Genomic DNA, 16,434 nt, shown 5'->3' with positions numbered 1-16,434 from the left:
TACTTAATTCCTTTGAATTACAGTGATGCATAATTTTTGTAACAGCAGACTGCGTTAACTAACAAATGCTCATGCTCACAGATAACAGAAGGCAGAAACTCACCCGAAGGATCAGAAAGTATTGACCTGGAACCCGAGGGAGTCAAAAGTACCTTAGGCTCTCCACCGTCTGCCAGCAACAGCGTGTCTCTGGCAGATCAAGTAACGGAGGTTGACATCCTACTCACCCGTTTCCTCAAGGTTTGCTGTGTACTCAAGAATGACACAGACAACCGCCTAGGGGAGATAGAAGACGAAAAGTAAGTGGAGTTTTATGTCTGTCACAGTGATGGCTGCAGGTTCTGGCTTTATTTCCTTATTGTGTTACTGTTATTCAGTGGTTTACCTGAAATTTATTTTCATTTTCATAAATCTATGTATTGGTATGCTGCTCATTGGTTTCTTTACAACATCCTTTCTTTCATTTTCTTTCACTGAATTATTTTGTTAAGTGTTGAGGAGATTGGTTTGGAGATAATACTGTTATGTTAATGAGATTATAACTAATATTACCAGCCTTAGTCTGGAACATCATCTTTGGTGAGGAAAATGTTTTAGGGAATTTGTATAGGGGAATATGAGATGAGAGGAGAGACAGAAAATTGCAAGGGCATAATAATTCTAACAGCGGATGAATAATTGAATTATGGATAGCATTGTGAATGTAGATAAGGAAGAGGCTGTGTGGATTTAAATGTTGTAAAACAACTGTGAAAGATATAGGCATGAATGGATCTGAGATTACCTATAGTTTACTGAAAATAATGAAATTGTGCATAAAGGATTATAAAAAATGGAAGGCAGAAATGCTGCAAGAAGGTATGTTTACTGAAGGCAGCAGTAGTGTGTGGTGTGACACCTGGGGAAGGATGTAGAAAGGGGTAATATGTTTGTTGGGGAGATATAAAGATGTACAGAGGTCATTCAGAGAAAAGAAGAGTTCAGGAAGCAAGGAAGAGGTCTCTGGGGATGGAAGAAAAAAGGGCAAGGCAGTTGGCATAGGGAAAAAGGAAGGTTTGGAAGGAATAGAATTAGATTATCGATACAGAAGATGGAAGAAAATTTTTGGAAGCAATGTTGACAGGAAGAATAGTGTTAAAGAACTCTGCTATATCAGTAGTTGGGTGGAGAAATTGATGTTAAAAAGATGGGACTAATGGAATGCTGTAATTCAGTTTGATGAAGAGAATGCAATTAAATTGGATGATGTTGACATGATGCAGGTATGAATCATATAATATAGAGTATAACATCTGAAGAGGTTAGGAATCCTGTATGAAGATTAGAGATGTTAATGCCCTAGAACCACATGAATTATGAAGATTTTATTAAAAGCATCGTAATAAAAATTTTTTAATCATACAATGAAAAACATAATAATTGAAAAGATGGGGTAAGAATTGTGGAAAGAAAGGATTACAATTTTAATATACAAGAGAAAAATGGGTTGCACAAAAGTTTGAAAAACATGAAGTAAGATTGCTGAAGCACAGTATGAAAGTGTGGGGAGGAAAGGCTGTAGTAAAGGTTGAATGAATACTTTTTTATTCATAATTGTCAGTTGAACTTAAGCCATGGAAAATGTATTTAACATTTAAAAGACTGTAATACCAAAACAAAAAGTAGGAAGTACATAACTGGTCAACTATAATAGAAGATCCAGAGGGAAGATAACAGGAGGTTTATTGGAAGAATCAAAGATAAATGCTGTATCCATCAATGATCAGCTTTCAGCAACCTAGTGTTTCATGACAGTAGTGCAGTAAGCTACATTGTACAGTATTGTAGAAAAGGATTTACAGTGGATTTAACATAAGCATGGGAGTCAGTGTTTGCTGAAGAATGAAAAGGAAGAAGTACAATTGTTGGAAATGTTGATTAGAGTCATGTTGGGGATGTGATAACCATTGTATGCAAATTCAAACTTGTCATGATTTTGAGAAAAAAGTGACTGTGTGGATGCTTCCGAGAAATGTATGATTATAATGGCCAATGTTACAGGAGGTTCTTAAGATAGCAAAATGGCAATGAAGTTATTTGTGATATCACAAATGTTTTAGAATAGCTTTCAGCAAATAAAGGGAGGAAGCTGGAAGGGCATGTCTAATAGGAAGTAGAACATTTTTGTTTTATTAGTGACATTCTGAACTGTGAAGCTGCTGTTGACAAGTAAGAAAAGATTATGAACAGTGGAAATGTGGACTTCAGAATGCTGAGAATCATCTTACACATTGTGAAGTTGCTGAGAGATGCAGAGGCTAGAAACTTGAAAACAAGACTTGTTATTTCAAAGAATATGATGTGGGCAAGGGATGAAAAGGAGAGGAGCAGTTAATTAGAAAAGTAGAATACTTGTACAGTAGTATTCTTTATAGGTCAAAGACCAGTAGAAAGAACCTAAAAATTAAATAAGAGAGGGCATAGTTAAAGTTCTGGATTATTTTGTAGTTAAAGCAGAAACTGCAGGAAAGGAAAACTTTAGATAAATTCATTAAAGAAGGGGATGAAAATTATTTTAGTGTGTAGTTATTGTGCTTTGCAAATAAAAATTATAATACCACCTTTTTTATCCATTGGTTCTTAATAAATCATAAATTTGAAAACAGTTAGTCTTTTCCTGTTTTACTTTCACCTTCTTATTCTCCCTTTTGTCTTACATAAGAATGAAACCTGACTAATCTTGTAAAATTCTTGAAATGTAGCTCATTAATATTGTTGAATTGTTTTACTATGTAACAGCACTTTACAGTGTAAAAAAGGTCAAATTTGTTCTTACAGTAGAGGGTAGTACTTGTATTTTTCATATTGCTAAACTCATGAGCATTTCAAAAAAATATTTTTTATATTCTTCCCCAGCGATCGGCTCTGCAGTCAGATTAGATCCCAGCAGGTTATCATTGATCAACAGCATTCAGATTATGAGAATCTCAGTCGCTCTGAAGCAAGGGCCAAGCGAGAGCTTATGGTTGTCTCTAGGGACCTAGATTTAGCTACTCAGAAGCTGAACAAGTATTACCAAGAAGACTATGAACTTCAAGTTAAGGTAAAACATTATGTTGTGGTTCTTATAGTTAATAATCTTGAATAATTTGACTTCTGCGTGTTCAGAATATGAGCATGTGAAAATAGATATTGATTCATTATGTTAGGGCACATACATAATTCAGCTTCAGCATCTTAAAATGTTTTTATGTTTTCATGAAAAAAGTATTAGCTGAATTTCTTGTATGATTTAGCCAAATTAAGAGTGGACATTGAAGGTCAGGCTTTTTGCTTCCGGCAGCCTGTGTGGGTAGATGTAAGTACAGTAAAAATTATGAAAAATATTATTAGGAGTAGACAAGCATTACATTTAGTCATACTATTGGTCCCTGTTCATGCACTCTTCACTTGAATTATTTTGCATTTAATAAAGATGCCTATGCACGTAGCACTCTAGCAGTTTTCCGTATTGTTGGAAACCAGCAAATAACTGTGATTAGATCCAAGAGGCTGTCATCAGTGTATGTATGTTGAAATTTAGCTGGCATTGTTCAAGTTTCTCGCTTCCTAAAAGGAGACTATGAGAAATTCTTGCTTTGGGTTATGGTCAGTCAGTTCATTTAATATCATTGAAACCCAAGCTTTGAATATGGCATTGTGATCATTGTATTTTCTTTGTTTTTGTGGATTTTCAAGAGTGGCCTTTAAATTTGATGAGAGATTTCCTGCTTAATCAATATCTTGACTCTAAATATACTTAATCAACATCACCATGTAGAGATTATTTAGTGAAATGTGTTACAGAAGTATTTAAAAATTTGCATTGCTTGTAGTTGTAACATATTGAGCCTATCAAGAGGAAAATTTAAAGGAAACATATTTTCTGTTAAACTTCCAGTTGTTAAGGTATGGATTTTCTTTGTAAATTTTAATGCTATTTGCAGTAATTGAAGACAGTTCACTTTGTTTTTTGGAAAAATATAAGTTAAAAGATAAAAAGAAGAAAAATTAGCAAAGAGGATGAAGCAAAAGTATTGGAATCCATTATTATAGTGTAGTATGCAGTGTAATCACAGTTTACTCTTGAAAGTCTTTCAAGTTATAGTATATTAGGCTTTAGAGTACGTATTGCTTTACTGTTGACACGTTAAAATATGAAATAAAACAAACTGTAGTGTGGAATGTATTCCATACATATGTTTTGCCACTTTTTTCCAGAAACTGGAAGAGGAAGTTGAAAGACTCGGAACGACTGTGCGCCACTTAGAAGCCTTAAATACAGAGAAGGAGCAACAGTTGGCTACTTCATTAGCATCTCTTTCAGCAGCCCAAGGCCCTGTTCCTCCAAACCATGTCTCTCTGGCTGTGCACCAGCAAGAAATTGGAACCCTTAATGATAAGGTATGACACTGTTGTGTATCTTTAGCAATAGACTATGTTGAGGTTATTAAAGTTTTGTTTTATGTAATCTTATCAGTTAGTACTAATCTTAGACCACAGATATTTATGCTGTTGTATTTTGTAGTTGTAATACAAGTATGAAAGTAATACAGATTATGGAAGATATATGTCTTATATAGTACTCGAGCACTGGGATTACTTAATACTGTAGTAACTTATGCTAGAAAACTTACTTCCCTGTGTTTGGTAGGCTACTAGCTGCCATACCTCATAACCAAGCCATTTTTAGATGTCTTAGTTTTTTTTAAAGAAAATTAAAAAAGAAAATGAGTCGTATCATTAACTTTTGAAGACTGAAGTTTCATTTCTTTCATTAAAATCTGGGGGAAGGAAAGTTTTTGCTTTGTCACATACAGGTGCTATTCAAATCAGCAACAGAAGGAAACACTGTATAATTAAGAAAATGCATATTAAAACATGGCAGAAGTTAAATGCTCCCTGTATGAAAGAAGAATAAATTTTTTTTTGCCTGTTTTATGGTTTAATCCATATTGTTTTAGTTCTGCTCTGATTAGATTAAATAATGAGATTGGTACTGAATCAGGTTAATAATGAAGAAAGACTGAAAAATATTAAGTGTGTGTGTGTGTGTGTGTGTGTGTGTGTGTGTGAAGACTCAGTGGCATGCCTTGTTGCCAGCTGTAGGTGAATCCTTGAAGTGTGAAATAAAAAAAAATTAGTTGTAACGGGTACACACAAGTAACTTGAGTCAGTGTTGATTCTTCTGTACAGTAAAGAAAAAAGATGCAAATATTTGTATGATTTTTTACTCGTAGGTCTAAAGCTTTTGAATGCAAGGGTGTTAGGGCTGTGTAGAGAGAGAAACATCATGTGTATGTGTTTTTATGCTTGTAAATGTGGTATAAGGGTTTCCTTCACTGATAAACAGTGATGGTTATAAAATTACATAAATAATACTGATAGTACATTATAATAAAGCAAATAAAAGTATGTACTGTAGAGATATGCAAACATTTATTATGACTTTTGATTGCCAGGTCTGAAGCATTGGTATAAAGTTATGTGATTCAGTACTTCAATTTTAATAAAACTGATAGATATTGAATAGAAAATATAAGATATACAGTGTAGATATTGCATCAATTAATCATAGGAAAAGATACACAAGCTTTCATGGCTGTACCTGAAACTCCTTAGCAATACTGTTGATTGCTATCTATAAAGTTTATGTTCATCCTAATTACTGGTTTTCGTGTAACTTTAAAGCTGATAGTTGTACTTTTATTGTGGTATGCTTAAAAAGTCAAAGAGCAAAAATAAAAGGTTAGAATGACAAGATGAAGTTAGCTAAAATGAGACATATATAAACTCCTTTGAAAAAATTGCCAAAAATGAAGTAATCAAGGCAGATGATTTTTTTTTTACCATGGAAAACTAAGAATTTATGATAGTTGTGTCTGTAACAAAGCACCAGATAAAACATAAATTTATATAGATTTGATGCTTCACAATCACTACTTATGCACAAGAGTGAGATAGAAGTTTTCTGTAAGAGTATGTGTACCTCAGAGTTATCATCTTCCAGAGTACAATGGCATTAATGAAATTACAAAACTAATACTGTTCATAAATTATAATAAAATGGATAAATAACAGTAAGGAATTAAAATATGTTATATCAGATTGTATAATTATGTGTTTGAGGATGTTTGTGTTTGTGTGTGTCTTCCTACTAACTCCTCCAGAACTACTGTACCTAACTTGTTGTAAAGTAGTTCTTTTATACAACTTTCACAAGGAGGAGTTTGTAATTTCATTCCAGTGAGGTGAAGGTCACATTTGGGGGTCAAAAGTCAATTAGGAATTTGACTTGGGCCATAAGTTGGAGGCCTCATACAGTATTTGGTATACATAATCCACAAAGGAATCAGTGTACAGAATGAGGTCAGATACAAATCTACCCTTTGAAATAGCTTTTGAAGAGTTAGGAAATAAAGACTTCATATTTGACATGCATAATCCACTAACAGCCCAGTGGACTTTGTGAGGTTTAGTGCATACTCAGATATCTAAGTTGAAATAAAAATTTGACTTACTATGACAATCTAGGTGACTTAGTTACTTTTCAGTCAATTTTCTTTCACTGTATGCTGTAGTACAGTATTGTAATTTAAAGGGGTGGTGTCAAAAAGCATTCTGGTTTCCCAGCATTTATCAAAGGATGAGGTTGCTAGTCCCATGCCCTTTTTCTTGACTAGAGCAGGTGTTGGTACACATTGGCAGCTGGGTGGATTATATTGGGTGATATACCAGTTGTGATCCATGGTCCAGGAAAACATGAACGGAGTGCTGTACCACTTAGTCACAACATCTTTGGCTGATTTCATCCTCAAAGATAGGGTTCCTACAGCCTTCATACCAAATATTTTCATTTATGATGTCTTCAAAAGAGTTAGGCACATCAGCATATAATCAGAATCTCAAAGAACCCTTAAGTAAAAAGCTAGAAATGGGCTTACAGACAGAAATGACATGAAAAGTGAAGTTTGCTATCCCGATCTATATACCGGACTTTCCACTGACGTAAGTAGGTAAAAAACCCAGATTAACAGATTTTTATGTACATAAATTGTTTGAATGGTGTACATTTTGAAATTACATTTTCAAATTGCATTTAAATGGTATACATTTTGAAATACTTTTTTTCTTCTCTCCAAGGTTACATCATTACGCCAGAGTGTCATAGAAAGAGATAGGCGAATCAGTGAACTTAGTGAGCGGCATTCAGAAGACCTAGCTAGCATTCGTGAGGCTCAGCTAGAAGCCCAAAAATGTAATCGACGCATGGCATCAACTGTTGAGCATGTGCTGAAGGTATGTGTTGGAATTTTCCTCCTTGTATAAAAGTAAGTGGCTAAGCATTTTGAGTCATAAGTAGTTTCTAGTACTATGTTGTTTTCAAATTTGTCTGTTTACTTTTTAGTATTAGCTATTATTTTGTTTTTAGTTTTATTTTTTTTTTTCTTCACCCCTTTATGCTTTGCTGCTTAAGGCTCAAATTGCTTATTTCCACCATATTGGTGCTATTTGGGTGAGGACCCTATCCACAGAAAAACATCACATTTTTACTTGCATACTATTTGTTACATCTTAAGTTATTTTGTTTTGCTTAGTTTTAACTTCACATTAATTAGTTATAGTCTAATTCTTAATTTATGTTATATTTCATGTATCAAGTAGTAAAAGTATAGATGCATGGGAAATGGACCAGATAATGCACATGTAGGGACTTTTAGAGAGAGATATATAGTTTGTTCTCTTTAAACCATCTTACTGCTCACAAAAACAGCCCGTTGGTTCACACTGGAAATCGGTGCCAAAGACATTCCGAAAGGTCAGCGTCAGACCTTATAATCCTCGGGTTCCAAGGTCAGTCGGTATCCTTCTTGCACAGCTTTCATGGCAAGGTGTCTGCTGTTGATGATGTTAATGGCTTAGCATTTGTATGACACTTCCAGAGGATGACAGATTCAACATGAACATGAAAACTGAATTATTGAAAAATTGAACAAAAAATTATGTAAGAAGGTTGTTTGCTTAGTTTTATTTTCCTTCTGTCATATGAGGAATGAGTTGACTTAGCACATGAAAGCTGAAATAGGAATTCCTATAGCTTTATCGGCAGTTGAAGCATATTGTTGCTATTAAGGCTGCAAAATATCATTTTGAAACACTTGTCATGTCCTAATCAGTGCTTTTAATAATAGTTCATATAATTCATAACAATTAATGGTTATGTTTCTATTTGTATTCTGTTAAATAATATAAATTAAAATAATGTTGTGACATAAATCTGTTGTGAAAACCTGAAAGGCCTGCCTTATAATATTAAAAGTTTTGCATTAATATGATGAAGACTTCAAGAAACTAATTTTACTTAGCTGTTTATAAAAGTCTTTATTCTGATAAACTAAAATACTGAAAATGCAACTCAAAGCAAAACAGTATTTTACCTTGTTTTCATATTTAAGGTTACAGATTTAATGCCTGCATGTGACAAAAGTGACAATTTCTGGAAGTATACAACCTTTTTAAAATACTGCTCCTCAGTATTTTGTAGGCGGACAGTATTGGGGACAGTAGTGCTCTTGTATCTAAATTTTATAATTTAAGAAGTACAGTATAGTACTATAGGCCTGTGTATATGTATATAGAAATAGACTGTAAGCATTGTTGTCTTTTGTTTTTAGTAGGTTGTGTCTGTCAAGATGAAGTAGGCTGATGACTGTAAGGGAAATAGTATTGATCATTGTTTGCATATTAATGAAGTGAGATATATAAATTTCCAAGAACATGACGAATATCATTGTGCTAACTCAGCCACATGATTTATAATTTTTTGCAAAAGTTATATGGGATGTGTTGTATCATTCTTGATGGGTATAGGTATGTAGGTTTTGTATTTATCATAGCTATTATGATTGAGTGGTTACTAAAAGAGAACGTAAGTTTGAAAAGTTTGCTTGTAGTAAGTTTGAAAAGATTGGACACTTGAACACTTCTTACATTTTTAAATGTTTGTTTGTGTTGGTTGGTGTATGTCTTTTCCTCTAAAAATATTGTGGATATTGAGACATTACAAAATGTTAAAAAGACAGTACAGTCTAGTTTTTGGTGTTCTTGCAAATGAAAGTCTCCCACTCATCAAAAATATCTTAGCAATTAGTTACAGATTAACTTTTCCCATAGGTGTTGTAGGAACTAATAAGGGGCACTGTACAGTGGCAGACTTTTTGGTAATTCATACTACCTGTGTCAGTGTAAATGATGAGCTATAAAACGGTATAAAAAGAAATTTAGGGAGTGAAGTTTAGTTTCCAGAAGTTGTGCAGCCTGAAATTGGGTATTTGAAACTAGAAACTTTCTTGTGTTTCAAGGCAGTTATTACTCATTTTAGATCTGTCAAAAAAAAATCTGTTATATTTTTTTCTTCTGGAATGGACATAAGGAAATGTAAAGAGAATTTTAACAACAGGAAAGTAAATTAGTATTATTAAATTTATACCTTATTAAAAGTACAGTTAATGTAGATTTTCAGCCATTAATGTTGGTTAAAGTGGCAGCAGTATATTAATAAAATTATAAAAAATCTAGGAAGAGACTACATGACACTACGTAGTATGAGATGGATTATAGTATAATGGTAATTATTCTTTAATTGCAATGTAATTTTGGTTGCAAAATTAACTATGAAGAGTTTTTAATGAAATCCGTTTACTGCATAAGCTCTTCAACAAATGTAACAAACCATAAAGTTAGTAGCTTTAAGTCACTATGTTTTGTTGATTAAGTATTTTAACTAAAACTTTCTGTGCAAAGCAATGGTCACATTAATGGAAATTTAAAAGTGATGACTTTTTATTATTTACCTTTAGCAGTTCTCCATGTCAAATCAAGACTGAAATCTACTTTTTTAAGAAGCTATTTATGGAATTTTGTGCTGGAAACTAGCCAAGTTGTTGATGTGGAAAGGTGGGGGGCAGTGAACTCATTATCTTACTGTGTGCCAAATGTGACATTGATGCCACAGGAGATGTTCATGGTTGCAATGAGTTCCTTTGTCCAAAATGAATAAGAAGACTCAGTAAGGAAGAGAGAATTTGAGAACTGTGTTGCAGTAGAAGAGCAGCTCTTAGAAGAGGATGATAGTTTTTGTTACCTTTGGGACACACTGGACTGTGAAGCAGGAATTGAGAAGTCATTAAAAAGAGAGAAACTGGAGGAGAACTATGTTGCGGTAGAAGAGCAGGTCTTAGAAGAGGGAGACAATTTTTGTAACCTTTGGAGCACACTCAACTGTGAAAAAAGAGAATAGCTTCAGCTTGGATGAAATGGAAACTTAAAAATATTACTTTATTAGAGAACAAAAACCTACCATGAATACAAAGCCAGGTACAAAACATGAGCATTGACAAAGTGAATGAAGAAGACTTGAAGAAGGTATGAATAGAATGCTAAGGTTCATGGCTACTGTGTGGTATGAAGATCGTGTTATGGATTAGGAAGTGGTGAAGAGACTTTGTGTCCAGCAGCTGGAAAACAGATAAATGGCTTGGTCATGTAATGAGAAGGGATGAGGAACAGTTAATCAAGAAAATAGCAGATAGGGTAGTATCAGGATGGTGGCCTGTTGAAAAGCTCAGAAAACCATGAAACAAGTACAGTATTTAGGTGCACAGGACAGAGGAGAGTGGCAAGAACTCAATTCATGTCTAAACCCATGAAGAGAGAAGTTGGCTTTAAAATATTTTTTACTATTTTGTGCAGTTTAAATCTACTGTGAAGTCCTAAGCCTTTGACTGCTGAAAGGTCTCCATATCATGAGTGGTCAGAATTTTGGTCCTGTAAGTGAATCCTTATGCTCCACATTCATTTCTAAAGAGAAATCTTTGATATTTAGGAAGATATAATTTTTGTACCTTCTGGTGATCATATGTTTCTGCCGTATGTTGTTGGCAGTCAGTAACCTAACTTACTGCTTTTACTGGAACATGGTTATACTAGTGATTAAAGGATTATAGAATTCTTTGGTATTCAGCTTAAGTAGCATGTTACTGGCAGAGCATTGTTGGAAGATATTAGTGTACTTCTCAGAATTTATGTCAAAGGTTCACTAAGAATAAGGTGTAGGCAGAATTGATTTCAGTTTTTGTTTTAGCAAGATAACTTTGTCTTCTAATTAAGTAGGCATAAAACATTGTATGTCCCACTGATTATTTTTTTATACTGTCATAGCATATGAAATATGATAGCAGACACAAAATGATTCACAGGAGTTTGCAAAGATCTTGAAAGTTGCTTGTGTTTAGAAGTTATGAAATAACATTTTTGTAATACACCAACTGAGGTATACGTGCATTGTGTAAGCTTGTGGTTGAGTATGCCCAAATGTATTGTACACTGCATACAGTACACGTATAGCATTTCCTTAATTATATCATACGGTCCCTTATATTATACCAGTACCGTACCATATCAGGGATACTGATTGAATTAGGTGTGATGTCATGATTTCAGTAACTGCTGTGATAAGAGAATGTTAGGAAATGTCTTGACAGAAGACGTTACTTTATGTTGATTTTTAAATATATTAATGACTATTCAGATAATGAAAGATGTCAAAATCCAGTACTTTTAAGAGTTGAAAGATTTTGTATATAAAAGTAGGAGGGAGCAAATGAATATACAATAACAGTGTCAAGAAATGTTCAGAAAAATAAAATAAAGATAAGATATGCATTAGGTACCTGAACAATTCCATGTTTCATTATAAAATGCTTGACTGTCATCCTCTCTGAAGCTGAAGCCTTGCAGACTTGATGTAATGTCTTTTCTTTAGTTAAAAAGAGATGTATTACTTCTATGACATAAATATACTTTATGCTGAACTATGGATGTCCAAGGAGTTTAGCACTGACTATGGTAAAGGGCCTTTTAATACTTGAAGCCTAATAGCAAGAGTACACTAATCTCTCAGCTTTTTTCTTTCTCTCTGAGTCTTGAACACAATCAAGAATGAAATTTATAACTTTCACTTGTAAAAGTCAGTCTTGTTTTCTCCCCTTTATTAATCATAGGGCACAATCCCGTGATTCCAACTACTATTATCTATTATCTGTGCAAAGGAGCTGCCATTGCCATAATAGAAGAAACGTTATCTTCTGACTAACCCTGTGTTCATGCTATGCAGTATCACTGAAGTTATGGTTAGTTTCTTAACTTGCTGCTCAGATTACCTTCATTGAATTTCAATGTTTTCACTGCTACATGAAATCCTTCACTTTGATTGCACGTGTACTCAGACCTTTAAATGCTAGTGCATTACAGTTTATATACATTTTTTTTTATTTCAGGTATATGATGGAAATGAGATAATTTTTGGATTAAAAAAAAAAACCATGTCTTTTATAGTTTATTTTTCGTAAATACTGCCTTTCCCTTTTTACAGTATACAGTAATGGATACTGTGTGATGTAGAATTAGCTTTTTGGGATGGTTACTTGGCGTGGCCAAAATCTGTTTGCATGGTGCAGTTTTGCATATAATTCATCTAGAGAAAGAGTGATGGGGCGAATAGCAACTCCCTTGCTGCTCCTGTGATAGGCAATCTTGGATTGAGATTAGAGTGGTAATCAGAAATCTTGGAGGCAGTTTATCATACAGAAGGCTGCTTAGTAGTGAAGATCATAACACTGCATATTTTCTCATACTGTAATTTATTGTTTTAAATTAGGATTAAGCTTTTACTAATATTTTGTAGTGAACAGAATAAAAAAAAAGATATTTTTAATATCTAATGTATGCTGTTAGGTAGACTTGTAATTTGCTGTTGTTTTATTAGTGTAGTGTATTTGAAATTTGTGTATGAAATTGTTTACAGATTTAGTATAACCTCTTATGGTAATTGCTGACAGTAGGTGTATCTTGTCAGAATGTGTGTAGATTAATCATCGCAGCATTAGAACCATCATGCCCAGTATATAATTTTCAGTTATCTGTTGTACTTTAAAAATAATGCAACTGTTCCCATTGGTTTTGTGACATCAGTTAAATCAGTAAAATACATGTACAAAATTAGATTGTGAAAGGTAAAAATGTATTACATTAATTCTTGTTTAAATTGTTTTATATATTATTGAATTAAAAGTTTTCAAGATTTTTTAGATCGGCAGATGTAGTAAAAAGTTACCATTTGTATTATTTTAAAACTGATATGTCAAGAAATTAACCCTAGTTTTAGTTCCAGTATATACTGCATGTTGTAGCATTGATTTACAAATACTAGGTTTGAGATTTATTCTTAAAAAGCACTACTAATTCATAACCATTCTTGCAGACTTTGGAAAGCGTCCCCGATATTGTGTCCGGAAATTCAACCCTTAAACAGCTGTTTGCCACCCTGGCGGCCACTGAAAAGTCAACCCTGCAGCAGAATGGAAATGCCATCAATAAGAATGTCAACAATAAAGACTTGAATGCAAATCCACAAACTATAATCCCCTTGGGCATCAATAACAAAAAGCTTTCGCCCACACTGCAAACTGAAACGCACCTCTGAGAAAGCGATTAAGGCTGGAATTACACTAAGGAATCAGAGGGTAAAAGAAGAAATTCAGTTTGAATTGTTTTATTATAGGGTATAGTTTACTGTAACTTGGTTGTTAGGTTATACTGAGTTCTTTAAGTATTTTAGTACGTATTCTTTCCTGTGAAAGAAATTTTACCACAATGTGGATTCACTTTTTTTTTTTATTTTATACCTCAGATCAATATCTGTTTAACAGTATGGACATTTAGTTTATTTTCTGTTCAGTCTTATACTATATAGTGTACTTTACCATATGAAAAGGTTTTTCATTTATTTTCATTTCCTCTGTTTCTTTAGTGTGGTTTTGGTCTTATTAGACTTTGATTAACTGATGATGACCAACAGAGCTCCATTGAGCTTTGCCATTGAAAAAATATGACCTTTGTAGAAATTAATGAATCAATAAATATTGGGGGAAATTTCTTTGGATGTTATTTAGTGACCATTTCACATGTACTGTACCCCTTATAGATTCATTAAGTGAATGATTGACGTCCATATTTAATATAGAAGCATAATATCAAATGGTAAAACACTGAATGCATGCAAGTTACATAGACATTTTTCAGTATGAATAAGTGCACTCTGTTTAAACTTCTGTATGTTAGTCAGCAAGATTATACAAGAACCACCCATCATATTATCTAATGGGGATGTGTCTTGAATTGTTACTTCATCCATTGTTAAGGGGTAAATAGCTTTACAAATCATATGACTACATTTTGTCATGTCACATAATCTTAATAAATTTGGCAAAAGTCTGATATTTTACACAAACCCACATCCTATTTATCTCCTCTAAATAGTATGTACAAGTAATCCAGTACAGCATAGTGTAATTGTGCCTTTTGGTTGTGAATGCTATAAAGAGCTTATGATTAAAAAAAAATTTGTAATCAGGAAGTTTCTATTGTATAGATTCATTTAAGTATTGCATGCTTCTGTGTCAGGTAAATCAACCTATTTGTTTTTACTCCCATAAATCGGTGATATTCTTGCAAGTATTTCAGGTATCTGAAATTGGCCTTAGACATTAGGAGGTAAAGCCTTGCTCATCTGATAAGTCTGTATTGTTACATACAGGAGATTTAGGCAAATAGAATATTCTTTGCATCCAACTCCTCAAAACTGATGAGTAGTACTATACACAAAGGTTGTTGATTACAACATTTTTCCTTTGACTCTTTGCTTCTGTCACAAGAGCTTTGGAAGTATGGTCTGTAAATTAAAAGCTTTAAACGTAAGCTCGCAATCCTTCTCGGTTGTCGTATGTGTCCTTTCCTTCCTTCCTACTTCTAGGTTTTGAAATGCTCTCGTTCTTTGTATTCCTGTAACCTGTCTTTTAAGAGGTGGGTCTATTACATTTGGAATCACCCTATCTATCCCCTTTTTTCTTCATTTTTCCTGTTTTCCTGTATGCCTGGACATTGAAAGGGATTTGTCTTGCCTTTTCTGTCAGCCTTAACTTGGAAAATACATATGGAGAAGTAAAGTGGACTGTTTAAAGTTTATTTATTAAATGCTGAGCTTAAGCAATATTGGACAGGAAACTCTCCAATGTTGAATTAGACAAACAAGGAGCTTTAGCAAAGCACTTTAATCTATAGTAAATGTGGAGATTCTCATTGTTTTTTGAGGTGTAGTATGCAAAATAGAAAATATATATAGATATATATTGACATATTAAATTTTTAAAGCTAAGCACCACCAGATATTTATTAGTTCAAGTTATATATGAATGGTGTGTTATCAAAGCACAAGTCTAAACCAAAGTCTCTCTATATGTAGATTTATATTACATAGCAGAAGCAGTCTATTACAAGCGTTGCTTCATTTTTACTCAATCGCTCCCTGTGATGATGAAAGTAAGAGTAATTTTTATTATTATTCTTCAAGCAGCAATTGTTTTTAACTGTTTTGCTACATATTTTTCACCAGAGTCATTTGGTTAATTATTATATTAACCAAATTGTCTGTCCACTTAAATTGTGCATACTGTATTTTTGTGATTAATAATACCTGACTATTTTCAAACTTAAACACTTACTTTTTGTAAATATAGAAAATGCAATTGGAATTTCTGCCTCAGGCTCAGATCTGCACCTCTGCAGCTAGATTAGATTAGTTTTATTGATCTCGTTATTGGTTTTGTTTTGGCATAATTGCCTACATTGTATTTTGTACTTAGCTTTTTATTAATAAAGAAATTTAAGTAGCAAGAATTGTATAATTAATGGAACCAGAATTGCAGTGATCTTGTTGTTCTCATATTTGATGTTTTTATCTGTTTTTTGTGCAAGACCATCAAGATTTCAAGATTTCCAACTGATAAAACTATGGTGCCAAGAATACAGTACCTGTGTCTTTATATCCACAAAAAGCAAATCAAAAGGCTGATGTACATGGTACACATTGAGTGTTAATCCTTTGGCACTTAACCTTCAGACCATAAGAGAAAAATGTTAAAGAAATTTGATTATGAGTAATAGTGACTTATGTTGTTTCCCTTAAGTTAAACACAATACAGTACCAAATGTATACTCTGTGTATTTCCATATCATCAAGAAACATTTATACACTGGCCTGCTGGATTTTCCCGAATATTAAAAGTATGATACAGTCACTGTCACTGACACTAGAAGAGGCAGATGCCTAGGAACTGATGGGCTGCTTATGCAGTTAGGGCAAACTTCAAACTGGGCTTGAGTTAGCAGCCAAGCAATCAGAGATGGAGAGATGTCATTGCAAAGGACACTACATCCCCTCTGCAAGAAGAAATCATGTTTAATCAGCCCGAGACCAAAACTGTTTATTTAAAAGAAAACCTAGGTGTATTGATGTGA

The 16,434-nt window shown here is 33.4% G+C and overlaps 1 protein-coding gene across 7 annotated transcripts in view; it reads left to right on the top strand.

The window, feature by feature from the left end:
• Nucleotides 1–15,810, top strand: part of corn (cornetto) — a 229,301-nt gene extending 213,491 nt beyond the window's left edge. For 2 of the 7 annotated variants that reach the window (XM_067083996.1, XM_067083999.1), the window contains 6 exons: nucleotides 82–299; nucleotides 2,896–3,082; nucleotides 4,240–4,422; nucleotides 7,162–7,317; nucleotides 7,793–7,872; nucleotides 13,340–15,810. In XM_067083996.1, coding sequence (XP_066940097.1) covers nucleotides 82–299; nucleotides 2,896–3,082; nucleotides 4,240–4,422; nucleotides 7,162–7,317; nucleotides 7,793–7,872; nucleotides 13,340–13,478 — 963 coding nt within the window. In that variant the 3' untranslated portion in view covers nucleotides 13,479–15,810. Of the gene's footprint in view, nucleotides 1–81; nucleotides 300–2,895; nucleotides 3,083–3,322; nucleotides 3,338–4,239; nucleotides 4,423–7,161; nucleotides 7,318–7,792; nucleotides 7,873–13,339 lie in introns of all 7 variants that reach the window. The other 5 variants (XM_067083997.1, XM_067083993.1, XM_067083995.1 and 2 more) reach the window with 3 other exon arrangements.
• The last annotated feature ends 624 nt before the right edge of the window (nucleotides 15,811–16,434 follow it).

The sequence above is a fragment of the Macrobrachium rosenbergii genome, chromosome 41 (assembly GCF_040412425.1).
Source record: "Macrobrachium rosenbergii isolate ZJJX-2024 chromosome 41, ASM4041242v1, whole genome shotgun sequence".
NCBI lineage: Eukaryota > Metazoa > Arthropoda > Malacostraca > Decapoda > Palaemonidae > Macrobrachium > Macrobrachium rosenbergii.
This window is presented reverse-complemented; position numbering and strand designations above follow the sequence as displayed.